This window comes from Abramis brama (assembly GCF_963993115.1).
Source record: "Abramis brama genome assembly, chromosome: 11".
Classification (NCBI taxonomy): Eukaryota; Metazoa; Chordata; class Actinopteri; order Cypriniformes; family Leuciscidae; genus Abramis; species Abramis brama.
In genome coordinates, this window is record NC_139973.1 from 39711679 (window position 1) to 39729116 (window position 17438).

Below are 17438 nucleotides of genomic sequence, written 5' to 3' on the forward strand. Positions count from 1 at the left end.
CAGCTGAGGAAAGTGAGTCGCTCGCTGTGTGAGGAGAGTGAGTCGCCAGCTGAGGAAAGTGAGTCGCTCGCTGTGTGAGGAGAGTGATTCGCCAGCTGAGGAAAGTGAGTCGCTCGCTGTGTGAGGAGTGAGCATGAGAATTTCGAGAGAATTTCGTCATTGGGGGAGCAGTCGGTCAATCCCACCTTTCCAGTAAATACGACTTGTGATTGGACTGTACGTCAGCAGACAGCAAAGCATTGGCCAAGAGCAGAAGGTCCTCCCTCCAGGCTTTTTTTTAAGTTGCGAAGTTGCGAAGCTTCATTTTCGCTCAGTCTGAGTTTCAGAGTTTCAGAGCAGAGCTGCGTGACAACGCTGCCACAAATCACGTGAGTCGCAAGCTCGCAACTGTGTGGGCGTATCTCCGCAAAGTGGGTGTTGTAAACTCAGCTCTGAAAAAATAGTCTGCAATAGGAGTGCAAAAGTAATGTAATGTAATAAGTTTCGCCCTTTCGATCCTCAGTTTTCAGAGTTTCAAAACTTTTTTTCACACATTTGCACACCAGTTTTCAGATCACCATTTACAAGGTTTCAAACCTGGAAAACAAACTAATACAGTGGGAGAACACTGACAAATTTGAAACTCTGAAAAATTGTTTGCGCAACATCGTAAAAAAAATGTTGCAGTTCTGAAGAAGGAAATCTCAAAAACAACATAATGTTTGCAGAGATATTTTTATTTTTTTACATTTTGCAAGCTTGCAAATCTTATTTTTCGATCTTGCAAAACTTTTTTTTGTAAGATTTTGAGTTTTCGAACACTTAGTTTCAACCTTTCAGAACTTTATTTTCAGTTTTGAATCATGGCAGGATATTAATCCCATACATAAGGGGGTGGGGTTCCCCTGTGAGTTCAAAAGAACTGTCTTTGGAAGATTGAATTTGTTCAAATGTGGTCTCAGGGCTTCAAGAGTTATCTGGGGTTTTTTTTATCACATCACGCCAATCCACGAAGGGCCACTCTCGTTCAACCTGGTTCAAGTTTGTTATTCTTGTCAATTTTTTCAAAAGCTCATCCTTCCCTTGGTCTGTTAACTCCTGTCTCTGCCCTTCATTATCTTCATTATAAGGTGAAAAAACTATCTCTGTCACTTCTCTCCCTCCTTATTTCTTTATCTCAATACAAACGCTTTCAGTCTGCTATAACGTACACTCATACACCCGGGATTTCATACACACAGTAACACAGCTTCACACATACGGCCGCGCACAGAGCCACTCACACACACGCAGAGCCGCTCTCACACACGCAGTGCCGCTCTGACTGACACACACACTCAGAGCCACACACACACACACACGCAGTGCCGCTCTGACACACACACTCAGAGCCACACACACACACACACACAGTGCTGCTCTCACACGCAAAGCCGCTCTCACACACTTATTTATTATTTTCCTATTTTTCTTGTAACAAATGAAAAGACAAAGTCAATCAATCAAACTTTTGACAATATGGGCTGTGTTTCCCTATCCGGATCACAACGCTTGCAGTCCGGAAAATAGCCAAACAGCCGATAAAACTAAATTCGAAGAATATTCTTTTGTTCTTTAATATGTTTGTTTTCTTATTTTCCTTTCATTAATTTGTTTTCTTTATTATCCATTAAACTTTTTAATAACATTGATTCACCATTCTTATTTCTTGTAAGAGTTTCATGTGCCTCTGTCTGTCTCAGCCTGATTACTCCCTTTTTTCTCACTGAGCGGTGCCAAGGTCACTTGCATACAATTGTAACAATTTCGGGACAGTGGCTCAACTGTAATTTTTTTTCTTTTATGCAGAGCACAGAGCCCAGTTAAAAAGCACTTTATCTCTGCGTCTCCGTCCTTTCTATCAATTCTGCTCAAACACGGCTATATATTTTCTAACTTTTAATTTCTAACACTTTGGGTTTTTAGAAAAACACATTATAAATAAAAGGTATTATTATTATGATCACTTTTGCTAATTTTCTCCGAAACAACTTTTCTCCTTATATTTAAAATGAAAAATCACTTAGACATACAAACAAAAACAACTTTTCTCCTCACATAAAACAGATCACGTGCTTCTCATTTCAAACGCACTTTCTTTCGGCGTTGCACGCACACAATACAACAGATAAGACTAACAATAACGTGCTTCACACGTACACTGCGTCTTCTGCGTTGGGGACATAAATGCTATTATAAACTAGATTAGTGGATAATTCAGCAGTAAAATTTAGTCTAGAAAAATCATGAGTGCACAATAAAAACATCAATTATTTTATATATAGTATACTATAAAATTGAGACATTTTTTAAATGTATAGCACAGCTGTTTAATGAGGTAGCAACATATGATAGATATGGGACAGAACAAGAACGGCTATTAATAATCTTTCATTTCGTCACTGTGTTATGAAATGAAAGGCTCCAATACAGTGCGGGACAAAGCGCTTATGCGCATCCCGAGTGCAGAATGATGCGCTTGAAGCATGAGTCACAGCGCGCCGAGTCCGCATTGAAAAGTTTAAAGCACAAAGAAAATGCATATTGATGCGTAGTGTATTATACAGTATCAATCTATGAAATAGTTTTTTCTTTTAACAGTTTTAAATTTCAGTTACTGTGCGCGTGAAGAACAAATAGTGCTCTGACTTTACTCCAGTGAGACACCCGGTAGAAAGTAACATGATTAAGGTACAGCAATAAAGTCCAGCAAGATAAAGTTGTTTTATGCGAAACCATAGACCTTTATCTACAGATCAAGTATAATAATAGTAACATTGAATCATCTTGGAGAGAGTTTAATCGTGTTAACTGTCGTAACCAAACGTGACGCGCTGTTTGAATGCTGAATGAAGAATGATTGACAGCCGCAGCTGAGGGAAACGTTTACGTGAACTTGAATGTAACGACTTAAATATTAATTTCTATCTCACATTATACTATATAATGGCTTCAGAACACTTATAATATTGTGCACAAAAACTTATGGTGCTTTATAGTGTTTATGTGCCTTTTGTGGGGCTAAACAATAACACTGAATAGTATACGCACAATATCAGATTTGGATCGGCCTCCTCTGACCGATACCCGATCCGGCAAAAATGGCAGTATCGGAGCTGATACCGATACTGAGTATCGGATCGGCGCATCCCTAGTGGGCACGCGCTTCTCGCGTACACAAATAACATGCTTCTCACGTTAAAACGCAACTTCTGCATTTGGGGACAATACAACAGATACATTTGCAAACACACTTTTCACGTAAAGTACCGTGCTTCACACGTATACAACGCACCTCATGTGAATGGAATACACACCCGCGTGTGGACAGACAAACACTTACTGCATGCACTCAAATGTTTCTCAAAACCTGGAACCTACCCTCCTTTTACTTCCTTATCACTTTTAGGTTCTTTTTGGTGGAGTCTTTTGTTTAAGGCAGTCACCAACCGGGCGCCAGCTCACCAGGGGCAGCACAAAACAAATATAAGCAAAAAATTTGCTTAACTTATTTTATGGCGCGCCTTTGTTTTGTGAGGCCTCTGCCAGCACGCCCACCGTGGCCACTCCTCGACCCCTTGTCCCTCCTGGCTGGAGCTCGCCAATTATGTTATGGTAAATTCATAGTTCTTATTGGTTCAGGTCTCAAAGAAGTTTCTCAGAGTCGAGGTTCCAGGTCAGAAGAATTAACTTTATTGACAAGCAACAAAGTGAGAAGCCGGCTGGCCATCCATGGGACATCTGAAGTTACAGTATCCAGCACCCATTTTTATACCTTTTTCATATCATCAAGTCTCCAATGGATACCCTCAAATCTATCTCTTCTCCTCTGTCACGCCTGGTGACCTTGACACAATTAGACATGTCTTCTCTATTGGTCAAACATCCCAAAACCTTACATAATGGTGTTCTATTTCATACTGTATTTTGACACCTTGCATTTCTTATGCATACTGGGTATTTTTCCATTCTCTCATCCTTTTCGGACCTATTTTTTCATGCTTGTCATTTTCATTGCATCATACTTTGACATGAATCAAGGGAAAATTCTCCAACACCCGTCAGTCACAACTGCCCACAACTCTGCTTTAACCAGGGAACTAGACGCAGAAAAACCATAATGTTTAGCAATAGCAAACAGGTCAGTTTTCTTACATCCACCCAGCTGTTCTAGCGTAGGGTTTGCTACAAACTCTTCTAAACTAAACGCAGCCATCCTCACCACAATAGGTTACACGTAGGTTACACAATCAAGCAGTCACACACCAGCTTCCTCAAAAGAATAACCACTTCCCCAGGACCTGCCTACCCAAACCTTAGCCTAAACTGTCTTCTGGGGCTTGCCGGGCTCGAGGCGACTTTAAAGGCAAACTTCGGCGGCCGGGGCCCCGAAAGCCTACCCCCGACAGGGATCTGGTCCCCACCCAGGATTCGCCCTGAAAATAATAAAGGAAAAATAACAACCAAGTGCCTGATGGAAAGACTGCAGAACAGCCTAGCTAGACACTTCTAACTAGCTGGGGAAAAGGTCTTCTCTGGAAAGACTGGACCGTGAAAACAAAACAGTTTCAACACCAATAGAAACGATAACTGCTTACAGCTTTGTTCCATAAACCCGAAATGTTTGGGAAAACAAGATCCCGGATGAGCCCCCAAATTGTTACGAACCTCCAGTGGAAAGTCCAGGGGAGGAGGAGGAGGTTGGTGACAATAATAAAACCATTTCGGGTTAAAGGGTCAAAGGAGACCGATTCATCGGTAAGCATGGTGTTTATTTACAACATTAATTAACCAAAAGGTACAACAGATACAAAAAGGTAAGTCTCAAAAAAAAAAACATCAACACCAACACAACTACAAAAGGGAAACAAACACATTAGTATTTACCACCCTCCCTCCACCGAGAGACTAAACCCCAGCACGAGGGTCAGACTTGATACACGCTACTGCAGGACTCCACGAACGCCACTGCAGTATCACCCAGCTCTGGTAAGCTGTATGTATATAGACGTCTGCTCTCCACACGCCTCAACATCAGTCTGCCTGTTCTCTTCCCTTTTTACCAGCTCCCGATCTCCTGCTGTTTGCCAACAGGTACGCAGAAAAACCATAATGTTTAGCAATAGCAAACAGGTCAGTTTTCTTACATCCACCCAGCTGTTCTAGCGTAGGGTTTGCTACAAACTCTTCTAAACTAAACGCAGCCATCCTCACCACAATAGCTACCTGGCTAACACAAACGGAAACACTAACCAACAGTGCAACAAACATCAAGTGTACGCAGACACACAACAACAAGATCGCGTAGGTTACACAATCAAGCAGTCACACACCAGCTTCCTCAAAAGAATAACTACTTCCCCAGGACCTGCCTACCCAAACCTTAGCCTAAACTGTCTTCTGGGGCTTGCCGGGCTCGAGGCGACTTTTTCTGCACACTAATTGATTGCCAACTGGAGACTGGTGTGCACACAAGACCTGCGGAGAACAGACAAGCAGCAGTACACCTGGGCATACACACACACACACGATACAGTTGATACAGTTCCATCTGCAACCCCCATACTGCAGTTACAAGCAGTCAATACAGCTTTATGTCCTAAAGACATAGAGAGACTTGCTGAGAGTTTGCCATCAGTGCATATCAATTTTTCTGAGTTTAGGAGAGAGTTGTCCAGAAAGATACGGCTCTATGAGATGTCTCTAGCTGAAGTCACCCAGCTAGTATCACAGATCTTGACTGAGTCAGAATTCAATGATTTTTAAAGTGCTGTAAACAATTCTAAGTTTCAAAATGCCAGAAAAGATGAATTGAGAGAGGGAGTTCTGAGAGTGTTAAAGAATATTGTTGGACCAAAAGTGGACTGGTCAAAGATCACTAGTTGTGTACAGAAGAAGGGTGAAACTGTGTGTGAGTACACTGAAAGATTTTGTCAGTCAGCTGCAGCATACAGTGGGATTGCTGACACTTCAGAGAAGGTGCTAGATGATAATGGTACCCTAGTTCGCACATGGTTTGATGGTCTTTATTCAGAACATAGAAAGGCATTGCCTTTCTTAGACTTAACATGGTCCAATAGAACCCTGCAAAACAACTTGGACAGTTTAGCTACTTGGAAAAGAGACAATTGTAGCGTGGCGCGTGTCAAGCTGGTGAGTATTTCACTATGGGCCAAAGGATCAGAAGATAGGTGCGACTACTGGAGAGAGGAAGGCAGCACAGTGGTGGTGAATTATCGACAGAGTCTTTTTTATGATTCAAGTGAGGTTTTATATTAGAGTAAAATGATCTTTTTTTCTTTTTGTTATTTGAAATATGCAAATCACAATGTAATCAACTAATTAGCAATGAACAATAAGTGACAATATTTGTTCTCCACACTCGTTTGTAAGTACTAGAATGAGCAACCTTAACAGCTCGACTCAGATGTAAATCAGATTATTCTCTTTGTACAATAAAATAAAATAAAAATAAAATAAAAATAATTGGAAAAATTCAATACTTCAAGGAAACAGTAAGCAATATTCTCAAACAAAATAATGCATTCACTTGAATACTCAGAAATCGTATAAACAGTCAATTTGATTCAGTGTACAGAATGAATTCTCAATTTCACTTTTCAAATTCAAATAAACACTTTTTCCCTCAAAACTGGTATTCTTTTCAGGTTGTGAATCAAATGCTCAAGATTCAATTGGTGGAATCGACTCAGACGAACAGAATCAATTGACTCAGTTCAAGAAAATGTTCGTTCGTTTAGGACAGTTCAGTTCAAAGTCAATGTCTTTTGGATGAAGATGGAGAGGAGAAAAATAATAAAAAACAGTTCGCAATGAGTCCAAGCTCTTTTTGTCCAAGAGCAACGAAACAAAAAGAAAGGAATTCTCCTACCAGAGATGATGAGCACAGTTCAACAAGGGAATCGAGTTCGTGGATGGCTCGCCGTGTTTATACGCTTATTGCGTCTCGTGTGTCCGATATGGAACAGGAAAACTTCTGATGGTGAATCACAATCTCACAAAAAACCCAGCCTTGTAAAAACACAAGGCAGAACCAATAATTAATACTCAATTCAGTCTCATGAACAATTCACATGTACAATAAAGCACAAATTAACTCAATATTTCAACTTATTAAACACGTTGACAATTAAACATGAATCTGCGTCATATTTCATTGACTAGCTAGCTTTTTTTCACATTTGACTAGCTTTAGCCCACGTGCAGACTAGCTGGCTAGATCGTTATGCACGCACATACTAATATCAAGTTAATATCAACCTCATATAAGTTCGCTGAAAAATCTGCAACATTTTTTTCTTGTATATTATCAAGTTTATATTTGAAATAGGACTCACCAAGGCAAGAAAATAGTCTATATTCAAGCAGGGAAGTTAATACGCAGCACTTTAAAGTTACGTTGGTCTGCATCAGTCACTATTTCTTTGACTCGTCCTCTTCTCGCTCCGATGACAGCTTATCAACGTTTCATTCAAATATTCAACTTTATTTTATCTGGTCTCTTTTCACTCTGAATCTTTTAGCTCAAACGCGGGAAATTTCTGGAGATTACTCTGCACAGCTGCGTTCTCTAACTTGCTTTCTCTCATCTGCCGCTCGCATTCAAAGAGGGACTTGCGCAACCTGATGCGCTGCTGCCATTGGCTCACAGAAATGTCAGTCACTGCAGCGCAATGTGTGATTGGGTGATTCTCTTTTCAGTCTAGAACAGTCTTTTTCTCTTTTTTTTAGCTGTTCTTTTTCGATTAACTCATACTTATTTGTTTACTAGGAGCCTGGGTTACACTATGATGTCAAGGCAAGAGTAAAAATTGCAGCAGCATCCTTTAAGGTCAACACAGAGAATCAACAGAAACGCAAATGTCCTAAGAGAGAGGGCAGTTGTTATTACTGTGGTAAGCATGGACCTTGGAGAAAAGAGTGTAGGAAAAACAAAAAGAACTTTAGAGAAGTTAACAATGTTACTCAGCTTCTACTCAGTCTGCTTGCTACTCTGAAGCAGCCCCTCCCCTCGTCATTAAACTTGTGGGGCAACTTGATAAGGTGTTAACCATGTAGGCTGTGAGTGCTTAATTTCCCCAGAAACTTACAACAAAGATGAAAGACTTATTTTTGTTTAATAGAACAAAAGGAAAGCGACTGTCTCAGCCTTCCTTTGGGGGACACTGGTTAAGTAGACTCACAGCCTTAAATGTTATGCTACAGTACAGGCCATTCATCAGTAATGGTGTTCGATCAGACTGTAAATGTAAAATGCCCTCTAAACGTAACTACCCTCACAGCCCCGAACATTGTTTTACAGTGTGCGCCAGTCACAAACCCATCCTCATGTATGATGTCTGCAATGACTGAAGTTGTGTTAAGAGGATGAAGGAGAAATGACTCACGATTGTGTTACGCTTACATACACACCTACGAGTGAAGTAAAAGAAACTCCCTTAGAGAATTCAGAATTTGAGTTGTTTGTTGATGGTTCATCTCAAGTCATTGAAGATACACACTGTAAAGTTGTTCCCCCACCTACAGGGATAGGACAGGACACGTACCAGTGAGGAGCCGTTTATACTATTTGGCAAATGTTTCATGTTAAGATCATGCTATTGTTTGTCTCAACCTAAATTGTTCCAACAGTGGAGGATCTTGAACGCAATGATGGCACAGTGGACAGACAGAGAGACTGTCCATCCTCAAGAAGTCCAATGAGGGGCTGAAAACAGTGGACTAGGACAAGACCAAAAGATTGATAGAAAGAATTTTGTAGGGAGAGAAAAATAGAGAGACCTGCCATAATTGCACTGATTTCATGCACCAGTAAATGATGCCACGTCATTACAGCTAAAAGTGTTACAAATCTATTCATTTTGTTCTTGCTAAAAGATTAATGTGTATTTTTTGTTGCCATTTGTACAGTATTATGCTTTATTAGACTATTAACAACTTTTTGAATACCTAATTTTGTGTTACTGGATAACTTTTTGTGTTTAAAATTGTGATATTTCGTTACAATAATGATAACCATTGGCTATAGCTATCTAACATTGTTTGTTTATTTATTTATTTTAATAGAATGGAAGCCACTCGTTTTATTACAATAAAAAGTTTTCTGCAGTGTTTTTCAATGCGTCCATGTGACAAAGCCATTTTTCAGTTTGTAGACATGAGAATGAAAACATGCGCAAGAAACTGGCTGAGGTCAGACATTATGAACACACACACACACACACACACACACACACACACACACACACACACATATGTAATGTTAAAACATATCCATATCATTTAAGTCACGTTATAGCTGTATTTGATGCATATCTTGGTTGTCCAGGGAGAGGAACAAGTAATCAAGGATGTTTTTCAAGACCGTGGGATGGAGAATGCATCTTTCAGGAACATGTCTGTTAAGGTGGGGTTAAATGAACCTTTATATCAGTAAAAACCTTTTGTCACTTCTTTTACTTGTACTATCCAGGTAAATTGCCCGTGGTTACAGAATCACCTGCATATCAGTTGTGGTTGACAGTAATTTTTGTTATGCAGTCAGCTCAGACGGTGCTGGAGAAGGAGGTGTGTGATAAAACGAAGAAGCTGAATGCTATGAAACACACCACTGACACACAGAGGCAGCGTTTGGAGGAGTTGAAGCTCCAGTACGAGAGCATGAAGCCACAGAGCAAAAGCCCTCTGACGGACAACCAGGAACTAGACGAGGAAAAGGTAGAAACTGTCTTTTTTTCTGTGCATTTTGAATGAACACTGGTGAATCTTACAGTTTAAGAATCGTCCAGGTTTCCTCCCAAAATCGAAAGGAAAAAAAGCAGTAAGAATATTGAGCCTTTCCAGTCAAATCATTTTTGTCCCAATTTCTCCTTACTGTAATAAAAAAAAAAAACCTGAAAATTGTCGTGTCCAAAACCTTGCCCACAGTTTTATTATCACCATTATTATTTTACAATCTAAACAATTCACGAGAATCAGATTTTTTTGCACATCATAATGAGAATTAGAGTAAAGAAGGGAACTCTGCCAATAGTTTTCCCTAAGTGGTCATTCTTCCTATGTAAATTCTCTTCTTCCTTCTCTCAAGTCTTTCTAAATATGTTAGTTCAAGCAAGAAAATGAATGAACTTGTGTGCTTGTTTTATAGAAATTGCACATTCTGGAAAACCGATTGCAGAAAACGCAGCTGAAACATAATGAAGCAGAGAACATAATGCGAGGATACCTCAAAGTGAAAGACCAACTACAGGTATCTGAGAAAGAACAGATGAACTGGATTCATGTACAGACTGACACAGCACAGGGATGCACGATATATCGGCGCCATATCGTTATCGGTCGATAAATGATTATTTCTAGTGTTATCGTTATCGGCCTGATAAAAAAAATTCGGTCATATCTCAAAACTGATAAATTGGCGCCTTCCACATGACGTGACTCGTCACACGCGCGCATTTGAAAGAGTTTATGCTTGAGTGAATGCAAGATGTCTGTGGTGTGGGAGTTCTTCACCGTAAAAAAAAAGAGGACATCAAAATCGCAATTTGCAACAGCTGCCAATGTGAGGTAATGCGAGGAGGCAGTAGGACAAAAAACTTCAATACAACTAATTTAATTAGCCATCTGAAATTTCGCCATTCCGAAATTTATAAAGACTATCAGATAAAAGTCACTGCTAAACAAACAGCGGCAGCCGTTAACAAGCCGGTACAACAAACACTTGACAGTACGAGGGAATTCGACAAGAGCAGTGCCAAAGCAAAGGCAATCACACGCAAAGTTATGGAAATGATAGCAGTTGATGACCAACCTTTTAGCACTGTTGATGACCAAGGATTTCGTCGGCTACTTGAGTTCACTGAACCGCGTTACTCCCTCCCTAGCCGGCGGTACTTTGCTGATGTGTTGCTCCCTGCTTTATACAATGAAGTAGCAACACACATCCACATGCTTTTGAGCAAAAATGTAACTCATAAGTTTTACTACTGACATATGGAGTTCCGACGCAAGTCTAGTGAGTATGTTGAGCCTTACTGCTCAGTGGATTGAGGAAAACTTTGAGATGAAGAGAGTGGTGCTTCACGCACAAGAATGCCCAGGCTCTCACACCGGCGCTGCTATAGCGCGTGCATTTAAGAGCATGTTAGCTCAGTGGAACATAACGAAAGATGTGGTTCATGTTGTGTTGCGAGATAATGGCCGCAATATGGCAAAAGCCATGGAAGATTGTGGTTTAAACAGTCTTGGCTGCATGGCTCATTCTCTTCAGTTAGCCGTACACAAAGGAGTTCTGAGCCAGCGCAGCATTTCCGACTGTATGGCGATCGGGAGAAAGATGGTCGGACACTTCAAACATTCTCAGCTCGCCATGTCCCGAGAGATACAGACAGCGCTAGGATTGTCAAAAAAGATGCTCCACCAAGACACTCCGACACGATGGAACAGTACATTTTATATGATGTCGAGTTTGATAGCGCAGAAGCGGGCACTTGGTGCCTATGGGGCAGAATACGAGCTTCCCGCATTATTCAGCGCGTACCAGTGGGGCCTTATTGAAAATGCAGTAATAGGGCTGGGCGGTATGACGGTATATATCGTTACCGCGGTAGAAAATGTCAACCGTAACAGATTTTTTTATTCCGTGATACCGCGACATGTAAATAAGTGGGCGTGGTTAACTCACGTGCAGCGTGCGTGAGAATGAGACACTGAGATTTTTCAAAGAAACATGGAGAAAGCAGATCAAGAGGATCCACAAAGGAATTACGTTTTCTAAAGGGTTGTTGTTAATGTGATATTTTCGGGGGGAAAGGCGCAGCAGTCAACTAGAGCAGTGCGGCACCCGTAGGCTACAGTTTAGAGGAGTGCACGATCGCAACGGGGAAAGCGTGAAGCTTACTTGACAACAACAGTTCATATATCAATATCGTAACGAATAGAAATAACCTTAAATGATGTAATGTTATCTGCATCTTTCTGTCTCTTATGTATAGTTACTTTTTAAACACGAAAGCATTCAGCATGACACGCGAGCGGTTGCCGTGGTAATGAACAACCTGCATGTTAAAGCAAATGTATAATCCTGTATCTGAGGCAAAATTACTAAATATGCAGCGCGAGTTATATATTTCTAACTCCAAACAATTGGCCACTGAAACAGCTGATAAAATCTTGCTTCGACTCAATGCGTGATTACAACGTGTCACTCAAATTCCGATCGCATTTTACTGATGCAAACGACACGCGCGTGCACACGCACTGAGAGGGAGGCGTGTATAATTTACACTACTTAGTCAACACTAACGGTTTTCATACTGCTGTTCTCCTAGTCACTTCTGTTCTGAACGTGATGAACTTGACACTTCTGAACCTCTCTTGATTAAAGCTTTAGGTGACGGGTTGCCAGATATCACAAAAAGAACAAAACAAGCCCTTTAAAAGCAGGCATGGCAAAAATGTACCGGGAAAACATTTAAACTTAACTAGTATCTACTAATATCCTACCAAATTAAAAGGAAGTAACTAATTTATTATGAATAGAATAGTTCAATATAAAATATTTAGATATTATAAACTGATTGATGAAGTAAAGCAATAACATGAGATTGAAAAATTATTCAGCAACACTTTAATTTAAAGTTTAATTGCACATATGAGTTGTATTTAATATCAATCAGTTGGGGGAAGTTCATCTAAAAGTTGATGAGAGTGTTTTGTTTACTATATTTAGCTATTAAAAATAGTTTACCAAATAAATAATTTACCAAATAAAAGACAAAGAAAATTCAAACAAAGTGAAGTACTTTTCATTTCTAAAGTAGTCTATTTGGGTTTATTTATTATACAAAGCCCTTTTTGACGATTTTCCGAGAATAACTACAGATATAAATAACTATATCGTGAAATATATCGTTACCATGAAATAAAATTAGTCATACCGTGAAACAGAATTTTGGTCATACCGCCTACCCTTATGCAGTAACACTCCTTTATTTTTATAATGATAAAAATGTATTTTAATGAGATAATAAAGCAAGCATACGTGTAAGTGTGCCATGGTAAAGGTTGTGCAAGTAATGCTTCTCGTAAAGAGTAAGTTAGGGGTGTAACTCCGGTGTCCTGTTTAACCCTCTGGGGTCTGAGCTGTTTTCTGGGCCCTGGAAGTGTTCTGACATGCTCTGACATTTGTGGTTATTTCTGTTACTTGTGTATACAGGGTATTTCTCCAGTTTATTTCTCCAGTTTGTCCAGCAACTGTTGACGCAGTGGGTAATGCAAATACTCCATGCCACATTTCTGCATTGTGGTTATTTTCCTTGGCGTTTTGAGCAGAGTACGAGCAGAGGATGGAAGATCAGTGTGGCCATGTTTCTGAAGAATCTTCAACAGATGGTCAACAGCATTGTTCTTTACTTCGAACTGAGAAGCCCAGGATGCCAGTTCTGTTTCCAGGGATAAGCTTGCCATGCTGTCTTCCTGGTCAGATGTACCATCTTTTTTTTCTGCAGTGTCCATGACTTCCTCTAAGTCATCCTCCCAGTCAGTTTCTTCTGATGGCCAGGATGCTTCAGAGGACATTGGAGATGAAAGATTCATTGTGTTCTCCGTGGAACCTAAGGTATCACCTGCATCCCATTGACCTTCTGTGACTGTTTCGGACTCTTCCAGACTGTCCAATTCAGTGCTGTTATTTTGTGTAGATATCTTTTGAAGAACACGTTTAGTTGCTCTCCAGGATCTTAGATATTGCCTTGAACGTTCTATTTTGTCCTCACTCATTGTTAAGCCTGTAAATATTTTAGTGTAATGTCTGAATGTGCTTCTGTTTTTCTAACAACAATTTAATGAAGGTCACCACTCTTAATATTTGTCACTTACCTTGATCAGTGGCTGCTGGGCTGCCAGAGAAATTCAAGAAGCAAATTCTGGGAAATATGTCTGTCAGAGACAATCAGAGCATAGAAATCCCTTTATTTTGGGAAACATCTCACTTATCATTTTTGATTGAATAATTTTAATTTCTGTGTAAAATTCACTGTGCAAATGGTAACCCATCATTAAAAACACATCTTGCTTAAAAGTCTTAGACTACATAAAAGTCATAAAAGTCTTAGATGACTACATAAAAAATAAAAATAATAAACGAAGCTTGAAGTGAAGCTAAATAATATTACTTACCTTGAAATAAAAGATGGCAAGAAAATAAACTCAGTGGAGGAGGCACTTGAAAACGATGTAAAATCTAATAAAAAAATAAAAAAGATAATCATTGGGTTGGTTTTGGTAAATGCATTGGTATCATGAATTGAAAAAGCGATCAGAAACTGCAAGAGCGAATCAAATTGAATCATGAAATCTATATGAGTCTCCAGGCCAACATCTGACTTATAACTTTTAAATACTAAGAATGTATCTGGTAGGCATTCAAAACATATACTTACAAAGACAAAGTCGCAATGTGCTAGGGCTCTTAAAAGAGCCGTTGGGGTGTAGTTAGCTGCTGTTGACACACAAGGAAAGGGGAGAGAAATTAGAAACATCTAAATATGAGTGAGATATATCTGTACGAATTAAAATGCATTACATTTCGGCAATGATTTTAGACTAATCTGCTTTATCACTTACAATAATCAGACTGCAATATATACTGAAAAAAAAGAGAAGAGAATAATTATTTTCATGGTATAAATTCCAAAAGATAAAGGCTCTTGATTTATTAATATATCAATTGCATCAAAAAAAATGCATGAGAAGAATGCAGTAATGCATCTGATGCATCTAAGAAACCACATTAAGTCAGTAAAATACATTTTCTTTCTTGAAAATACTACTACTAATTAGTATTATTATTTTTAAAACTGTTAACAGTAATAATAGAATATAATTATTATTGTCATTATAATTATGAATAGTATTAATACTAATAATAACTTTATTATTATTTGAGTTTAATTATCATTAATAGTAGAAGTAGTAGTAATACTAATAATAATAATTATTATTATTATTAACACTGTTAACAATAATGATTGAAATAAAATATAATAATAATTATTGTTATTAATAAAACAATATTTATAAATATTATTAAATGTAGTGGTATTAATAATATGACAGACAGACGGATGGCCGATTTCATTATAGATCTGATCTCATCTTTAGCCTACAAGCCACGTCTCTCGCTCTCACAGGCTTGGCTGCGAGACAACGCGCTTTCCATACAAAGTAAAGATAGTATTGCTAATAATTGTATATTTTATTTATTTTAAAGTAACGATAACATCACGGACATGACTGAAGAACCGGAAAAGTTCATTTCAATATGAGCGTATTTTCTCTAGTAGGTTATCCCAAATGACGTCACAGACGTAACGGCATTTAACGGTATTTCATTATAGTGACTAGTGGACGGTGGGGGAAAAAACCCGGAAAACCATTGTTTATGTGAAAAGTAGTGGTACATTTACTGGAAAAGACATTTAATCAATTTCGAGACAATTAAAAATGTTCATTAGGTGAAAGTGGCAGTTATCTTATTTATCTGATTACCCTGAGGGGCCAACATCTCTACAGCATTTATTCATCTCAGGTAATGTTAATCTCAGCATTTACTAAAGTATGTATAAGATCAAAAGTTGTATCTGTTAATATTACAGTAGTTATTGCACCGTAGTTATATGAACATAACTAACATTAACCATGCTAGTAAATGCTATTAGAATATATATTGTTCAGTGTTATAACTAATGTCAACAAACAAGACCTTATTGTGAAGTGTTACCCATAAAGTTACTGTCTGAAATGTAAGAAATCAGTCATGATGATATTGCCAATTTTAGTGTAATCAGACTCAAGATGATCATAAAACAATATGTTAATACTGACCGATACTGATCATTTTATTCACTTTTTCCCTCCATTGCCAGTCATTATTTCTACAGGAAATAAGTGTGTGTGTGTGTGTGTGTGTGTGTGTGTGTGTGTGTGTGTGAAAAAGAGAAGAGTTGAACGCTTGAACTGATGAAGGAAATAAACACTCGTTGACGTGTCGGTTTGTTCTTTCTCTGCAGAACTTGCTGGTGAATCACGGATGAAGAGGACGAATGATGCTGAAGAAGAGGAGCAGTGTGAGAAGACGTCCATCCGTGTGTGTGTGTGTGTGTGTGTGTGTGTGTCGATGTTATCCGGATTGTGTTGGTTTGTTGAGCTGATCTTCATTTACTGTGAGCAAATAAAGTCTCTTCTTCTGTTTATCTCTTCAGTCTCTCGTTACTCTGTTAGTTCTCCACACAGTAAATGTTGTTCCAAATATTGTAGTGTTTTCCTAGTGACCAGACTGACTTACTACAGGTGAAAATTTAACAATACCTCCCTTACTGTATGTACAGTACACAAATATTAATATGAAAATATTACTAATTCACTTAAAGTGTTTTTTCATGTGTTTTTAAAAGTGTGTTTTGATGTTTTCCATGTCCTGAACCTACTGCCAACCTGCAATCATGTTCCACATCCACACTGCGATCTGCGTGTCCAGGGTCTGCCATCGCCCACTGCACCGGATCACACATGGCCTGAGAAAAGAGCCGTTTCGGAGTAACTCTATTGTTCCAATTGATTGAACATTATCACTGGTCAAAATGTTTAACAATAAAAGCATTACAGAGAAAGAAGTTGAATCACTTCTCTCACTTTCTGATCAAACACGATATATTTTACTGGCCCATAGTGCATAAAATCTACCTTTAGAAGTGACCTGTGGACTTTTAACATCAACAACATGCATAAAGGAATCTCATTTCTCCAAATATTACTAACTACACTTGCTTCTTACCAACACTCTTCAAAAACAAGTTTATCTACTTTGGGATATTGTCACAAATTACACAAAGTGAGGGTATATGTTAAAGGAACCGTATGTAAGATTGTGGCGAAAACTGGTACTGCAATCACTTACTTCTGTAGAGCGGTGTATTCAAGAACATAAAAAGCAGCAACATATAAAGGAGAACAAAGCCTAAATAGCCTAATGAGTAACTTGAAGGCCTCCATGCTTTAATGTCTTGATTGACATTGTCAAGTTTTAAAAGAAAATGCACTCACCCACTCCGCTTCAACCAGTCCTGTTTGTGGAGCGTAGGGTTATAGTCTCAATACAAGCAACCTCAATTCTCTCAGACATCCTAATCACATTATTATAATAATGCTTGCTCTTTTGTTGTTTTGTGGGGATTGCGAATAGGATCGCAAGTTGCTGAGGTCTCACCAAGTATATTTAGCTCATTAGTTGATTTCATTATGTTTGACTACTAAACTTAACTCATCTGCATTTAAGCTAAAAATGTTGAAAATAATAATCTAGGTTTGTCATTATTAACACACAACACAGCATTTGTTGA

General features: G+C 38.8%; 1 protein-coding gene across 1 annotated transcript in view; it reads left to right on the top strand.

The window, feature by feature from the left end:
* Nucleotides 1-16214, top strand: part of chchd6b (coiled-coil-helix-coiled-coil-helix domain containing 6b) — a 160339-nt gene extending 144125 nt beyond the window's left edge. Inside the window, exon 9 of the mRNA XM_084128865.1 lies at nt 16110-16214. Within this exon, the coding sequence (XP_083984991.1) occupies nt 16110-16133 (24 nt within the window). The 3' untranslated portion in view covers nt 16134-16214. The remainder of the gene's footprint in view (nt 1-16109) is intronic.
* Nucleotides 16215-17438: the final 1224 nt, after the last annotated feature.